We start from the raw sequence: 6,444 nt of genomic DNA on the forward strand, positions 1-6,444 counted from the left end.
AAAATTCGTTTTTCATTTTAAAATAATAATAGCAAATTCTTTATAATTTTTTGTACGCATTTACTTGCACGATATGAAATATTAAAATAAATCACTAATGCAATGTATGCTCTTATTTTTTTATCCACCACATTCAATATCTGTTCACAGTAAACATATCTAATGTTAAACAAGTGAAAAACGATTATCATCCTCATAACAATAATGATAAAAACTGTTATAACGGGCAGTTTGATCGGTGTCAGTTGGTCGAAGCCACACACTCTCGTTTGTGACTCACTGCTCTGTCCCTTCTGTTTTATTCCATCTCTTGCATCTGCGCTGCATCGCTGTTGCTCATTCGCTCATTTCCATTTCCTGATCCTCCTTCACTTCCTCAGTACCTGAACAGGAATGGATGAGCTGCGTCAACTACGCAAAGCGGCCTGTCTCCAAGAGACGGAATAGCTTTAAAGTTGGTGAATGTAAAGAAACGGTTATTTCTGAAAATTAAAAAAAATCATCAAATTAAATTAAACAGGAGTTTTTATACTTATGTAAATTTCAGTTTTCTCTCATCTAAAACTCTTCGCTGTTATGATTATCATTTGCTTTTGAGAGCTTGTAGCTTGCAAATTATGTTTTATAAGCAGAAATATTTACATTCCTTAAAAATGATAAGGATCTGACAGTAATGACTTTTATCATTTTAATTTTATTTGTAGAACAGGTAAGCCTGTTAAGCTCAATGACATAAGCAGAAAGATAAACATTCAAATCACAGACCATCTAAGTGTAATTTGATTTTTGTAAATTGTAAATACAACTATATAAGTTATATAAAAAAAATTGAATAATTTAGTTAGAATAGTTAAAATAAGTTGCATTTTATAATTGTCTAATATTTATCCTCCCTCTGTTTGTAGAGTTTTACCACTGAGCTTGTTGTGCATTTTTAAAGATTCTCATAAAATATCAGAGTGAAGGAAAATATTTCTTAATATATTTCTTAAAAATGTTCAAATGTTGAATTGCATAAACATAAACACACTCTTTAGCTTTAAACTTTTTTTTATTTTAGAGTTGAGAGCTGAAATAAATAAAATATATTTTATTATAATTTTATTTGTTTGCTTAGTATTGATGCAAACGAATAAATGCTGTTAATATTGATTTGGCACGGCTACAATGGACCCACCATCACTGGCAAAGCTTGAAAAACAGCTCGGGTTAAAATGATTCCTATCCCTGCCAAAGTTACGTTATTATTTTTCTTTTATTTAATCAACTGTTTGTTTGTCATTGAAAACGAGACAAAAGATGATACAAGAAGTGTGGATTTTGAAAACGTGAGTTATCGTTTTTTATTCACATTTCATTAAGAGTTGGTATGTCAAAAATAGTTTACACCCTCCTCAATAATCAGTGGACAAATCTATTTTTACTACAGTAATAAAAGCTGAATTTCATGGTCCCAGTGGTGTTTTGGTCATTAGTCTTCAGTTCCAAGTATTCGAAGTTTGAAGGTCTTTTTGCAATCCTCCACAGATTCAAATTGAATTTGGGACTTTGACTGGGCCACTTCAAAACATTCAGTCAGAAGAAACAGGCTGCCAAAAATCTAAAGAGTACTTTAAACCTAAATAACTGGGGGTTAACTGCACATTGTGATTGTACAATTATGCACAAATGCAATTGCTACAACACGGCGTAGAAGACCAAAAAAAAAAAAGACGCCTATACAGTGATTTGTGGAATCAAAAGAAAAGTGAAATGATCGCACGAATTCTAAAGTTTTGTCCAATCTTTTTTGCTTCTTTCTTTCTTCAAAAACCTTTAAATTATTATTTAGTTTAGTCTTAAATAATTAAACAAAAATGATGAGGAAATTAAAAGGTTTTCACCGACACTTTTGGGGAAAGTGGTCAAGATCAATGATCAAATACTGTGATGAGCGTTTCATAGATTTCTTTTCATCAGTAGGATTTAATGAAAACTCCTATGCTACTGTATATATATATATATATATATATATATATATATATATCTGTATATATATATATATATATATATAAAAGAAAACTGAGTCATTCTTTTATTGGTCCTCAACTGTAAATTCAACTGCAGTGGGTTCATCCACCGAGCCTCTTTGCACTCTCTTCTCTTTGTTGTATACATTGACATTTTTTTCCTCCTGTATATATATTCATTTGTGCACACAAGACTCCTATAGATCACCTTTAGCTTCCTGCAACTGCAGTAGACTTGAGAGGGAGGGGAGAGAAATAGCTGCTGAGTGCATTTTCTCTCTCCTGCCTGTACAGTTCTACATTTGATCCGTTCAGAACTCTTCATTACTTATTTTCTTTCTTTCTTTCTTCCCTTCTTTCTCCTGTCTCCTACACATCTGTCTCTTTAGCAGACATTGCTTTTACAGATAACCTGCATTTGTTATTTATAGCCCCTTGATGTATAGCAGGTTGCAGGCTTGCTGTTGCACGCTGCACGCTCGTGTGGGTGTGTGTGTGTGTGTGTGTGTGTTTACCTTTGCCGGGATCCGCAGGGCTCGCCTCGATTTGTGAAGGTCACGGATACAGTGCCTATAAGCTGCCGCTTCTGTCGCGATCAACGAGACATAAATCACTGTCCGCTGGTTGTGCAGTAACTAAATCAATAACTGGGATCATGTAGAGAAGACGGATGGCGAATGTGTTAAAAGGGAAATGATGGCACAGCAGCATGACTTGTGTCTTTTGAGGCTGCAGAAGGAATAGGAAGTGGCATCTCTGCAAAAAGTAGATAAAGAGAGAACGCCAAGGACACGTTGCACACAAACTGTCATGTTATGTTCATATAGCATGCTTAAGGGGGAAGGGGGGGAGAAGGTCTTTGTCTCGCCGTGTTTCACCTTGTTTTGCTGGATGTTTTTCTTTATGTGGCAGTGTGAAAAATCCCACATAGTAATGTTTATTTTTGTTTATTGGTGCTGATGTTCTGTGAAAAGTTAGTTGGATTTGGGAAGTGTTGATTGGAGAGCTGTTTGTTCACAGTTACGATATATGTGGCGACCGCTCAATGTGTAAGTGTTAAATTTAGGTGTGTGTGTGTGTGTGTGAGGGGGTGCTTCTGGAACTCCGAGGCAATGGTGGATGCAACATGAAACCAATGCAATAGTCATATTTTGTATAGGTAAGACAAATGTGTTCTTTGAACCTAAATTGATTTTTTTTTTGTTGTCAGTTTTCTAAGATGAAGCGAAAAAAGCAAAGTTAAATACATTATTCATTACCTTTGCATCAAATCTAATTCTGAATTGCTTTTTTATTTTATTTATTATTTAAATAAATGATCATCATGCTGATGTTCAATTTTCTAAGGATGCACTTTGACAGAAAAAAGGAAGAAAATTAGATAAAGATAACGGCTAGAAAAATCCAAAGGATTATAACTCTGAAAAGAGTAAAAAAAAATAAAAAATCATGCTGCAGGTAATTCTTTGATATAATTAGTATTTTAAATCAAGCATAAAAGGAAGGGATTAGAGAATAAATTTGATTTGTATGAAATTTGATCAAATTGTCTGTAATATTTGATATGTTCTTGCACTGAAAATGGTGGGAGTTTTTTTTTCCCCCTCCTCTTTTTTATGGATTTGAATGTCAACGATCAGAGCAGCTCTAGGGAAAAATTGGCCAATTCTCATGTCTGGCTGACTGATTGTCGCATTTCTTCTCGTGCTGCACATTAGGTATCCATGAATATAATGCAAAAACGTTGCATTTCAGCCAACAGTGTTTTTTTTTTTTCACTTTCATATAGAGAACTATGTTATTTATTTATTTGTATATTTCCCAACAGAGCAAACTGGTGATGGAGGGTTTCCGCAGCTTAAAGGAGGGTGAGCAGGTGGAGTTCATCTATAAGAAGTCCTCTAAGGGCCTGGAGTCCCTGCGGGTGACCGGACCTGGTGGAGGACCCTGTGCGGGCAGTGAGAGGAGACCTAAAGGGAAGGTTCCACTCCTGAAACGTAAACCAAAGGGAGATCGGTAAGCATTAAAAAGGAAATTATTCCATATATTGTACACCTCTGGAAATGTAATTAGGCCACCCATTAAGAAGCACATCTGACAAAATCTGAGTGTGCATGTGCGTGTGCGTGCGTGTGTGTGTGTGTGTGTGTGAGAAAGACGGCTGTAGTAAAATGGGAGTTCACAAATGTACATCTTGAAGCATCCAGCCCTTTCTGAGTGGGCTGGAGAGTATAGATTAACTCTATTCAACCTGCCAATGTACATGCCTGTTGCCATGGTTATTGTGTAGTGTAATATGAAAATGAATAGGGCTGTTCTTCGCCTGCCATAGGCGCCGTTTTAAATCAATTTGCCAGCTCCTACATTTGTGAGTGTGATTGCGAATAGGCGGCGCCTCCGAAGCTCGATGGCTTTCGTTGTCGTCGTCTGTAACAACCTAAAGAGTGATATGCTAAAATGTGTGAAAGGCAGCCATGTGGGGCTCCTTGAAAACACCTGGCGGTTAGAGGTAAGCGTGTTTCCCTGTCCTCTGAGGGGAAACGAGAGCGCTTTCATTCCACGACCGCTACACGCAACCGCATTGTTTTAAGGATGCATTTGCATTTTAAATCCCAGCCCTGCCACGCTTTGTTGCCGCAAAACTAGCCGGAGCATTGTTGGGCTCCTTTTGAAATTTTGAACATAAACGCTGTTGTTGGACAGCCAGAAACCGTATCTGAGAGGAGACTCCATGATTGCTTTACACAGCTGAATAATTCAGCTCGTTTGGGATAATTGATCCAGAGTTGGGTCAAGTGTCTCAACTTTTTAGCAAGGCTGGAAGGAGCCGGTGTTGGATTCATAGATGGCAGGTAGATGACTGTGAAGTAATTGGCGTTATTGGGCATGCTCAGTCCCTGCAGCCGTTTTGAAAGTGATGCCACTCTGACCCCTGCTGGCTGTGGTAGCGTATAACAGCACGTCAGCCCTTCAGATCTGCGCTCCGGCAGACTGTTTGCTTTAGGATTTGAACAAATAACCGTTGCTATCGGACAAATATTGTCTCACGTGTTATTTTGTGAAGAGAAAAAATGTCTTTTGGAAATGCATCTGAGCAAAATGGACTTTCCTTACCTCAGTAAATTGTATTTAGTCTCCCTGTGGAGGATTTTTGTTTCATACATCACTAATACTGAGTCATGGCTACACGTCGATTGATTAAAAGTTCAGTCAAAGGGCAAAGTTTGTAGGTTTTCTGACCCTATTTTACTGACACATCTGTCTATTTGTATTTCTTCTTTTAAAGGCGTCTACATTTTTTTTGCTCCCGAGGATTTACTGTGCTGGTGCAAAAACTTTGTACATCCTGAACCAGTGTTGGTGTTAATCATATTTATAGATCAAAATAAGTACCATCTCATGTGTCAAACTGCTTTGGCTTCATCAGGTCAGAAACGATCAACAACAACAACAAAAAATCTATGTTGGCCAGTAGAATATCTTAGAAAAACTGAATCAATGAATGATTTAGTTCATTATTGCTTCTAGTGAAGTGCTAAAAATCCATCTTTGTAATTGCCTTTTTATTAAGCTGTTTGGTGCAGCTTACATTACAGCTTTCTTGCTTAAGACAGCTGGGTTTTGATTCCTTAGTTATTGTAGATGTTTTAGATATAGGAAACGGGCAACAACAAAACCATCCCCCTAAATTAGAAGCACACAATGTCCAGAGCGTGTATCAGCTGACACAGCAGAAAAAGAGTGGATTGGTATGGAGTTGAATCTTTTGACAACCAATCAATCAATCAAGAAACAGAGAACTGAAAAAAAAAAATAAAGCGACATACCCCCCCATCTTGTGGTGACTCATGTAATAGCAGGTGGATTTTTTTTATTTTTGGATGACTGACTGTTTCTACAGGAGCAGGGATTGATGGGGAGATGAATGCAGAGCTGTTAGAGGTCGCCAAAGACTCACCAAAAAATTCAAACCGTTTTCCAGCGCTGTGTATTCTGTAACCGTCTTCCTTTGCCTCCTCCTCCTTTCGTTTGCAGCTGTTATAACTGCGGAGGTCTGGACCACCATGCCAAGGAGTGTGGCCTGCCCCCCCAGCCAAAGAAATGCCACTACTGCCAGAGCATCACTCACATGGTAGCCCAGTGTCCCCACAAGGCGCTGGCACCCGCCGCAGGCTCTCAGGACCAACAAGCCTCTACCTCGGCCTCCGCTCCAGGCACGGGGCCTCACCTCTGCCTCCCCGAGGAGGAGGAGCGCTCCGGCTCGTCTCCCCTGGAGGGGTCCTCCTCGTCACCCGAGGAGCCACACACACACCGCAGCTCACGGACCCAAAGGTGGAGGAAATCCTGAAAACCTGAAAATGTTCCGTCGAGGTGAACCTTTTTTTTTTTTTTTCCCCAACACGCAGCCTCTGACCTCCGTGTCTACCCTCAATCA

General features: G+C 38.7%; 1 protein-coding gene across 1 annotated transcript; it reads left to right on the plus strand.

The window, feature by feature from the left end:
• Positions 1-3,650: 3,650 nt before the first annotated feature.
• Positions 3,651-6,395, plus strand: lin28b (lin-28 homolog B (C. elegans)). The gene is made up of 2 exons (XM_008397936.2): positions 3,651-4,025; positions 6,045-6,395. The coding sequence occupies exons 1-2, from the start codon at positions 3,805-3,807 to the stop codon at positions 6,355-6,357; spliced, it is 534 nt and encodes a 177-aa protein (XP_008396158.1). The 5' UTR covers positions 3,651-3,804; the 3' UTR covers positions 6,358-6,395.
• The last annotated feature ends 49 nt before the right edge of the window (positions 6,396-6,444 follow it).

This window comes from Poecilia reticulata, linkage group LG21 (assembly GCF_000633615.1).
Source record: "Poecilia reticulata strain Guanapo linkage group LG21, Guppy_female_1.0+MT, whole genome shotgun sequence".
In the NCBI taxonomy this organism is placed as follows: Eukaryota; Metazoa; Chordata; class Actinopteri; order Cyprinodontiformes; family Poeciliidae; genus Poecilia; species Poecilia reticulata.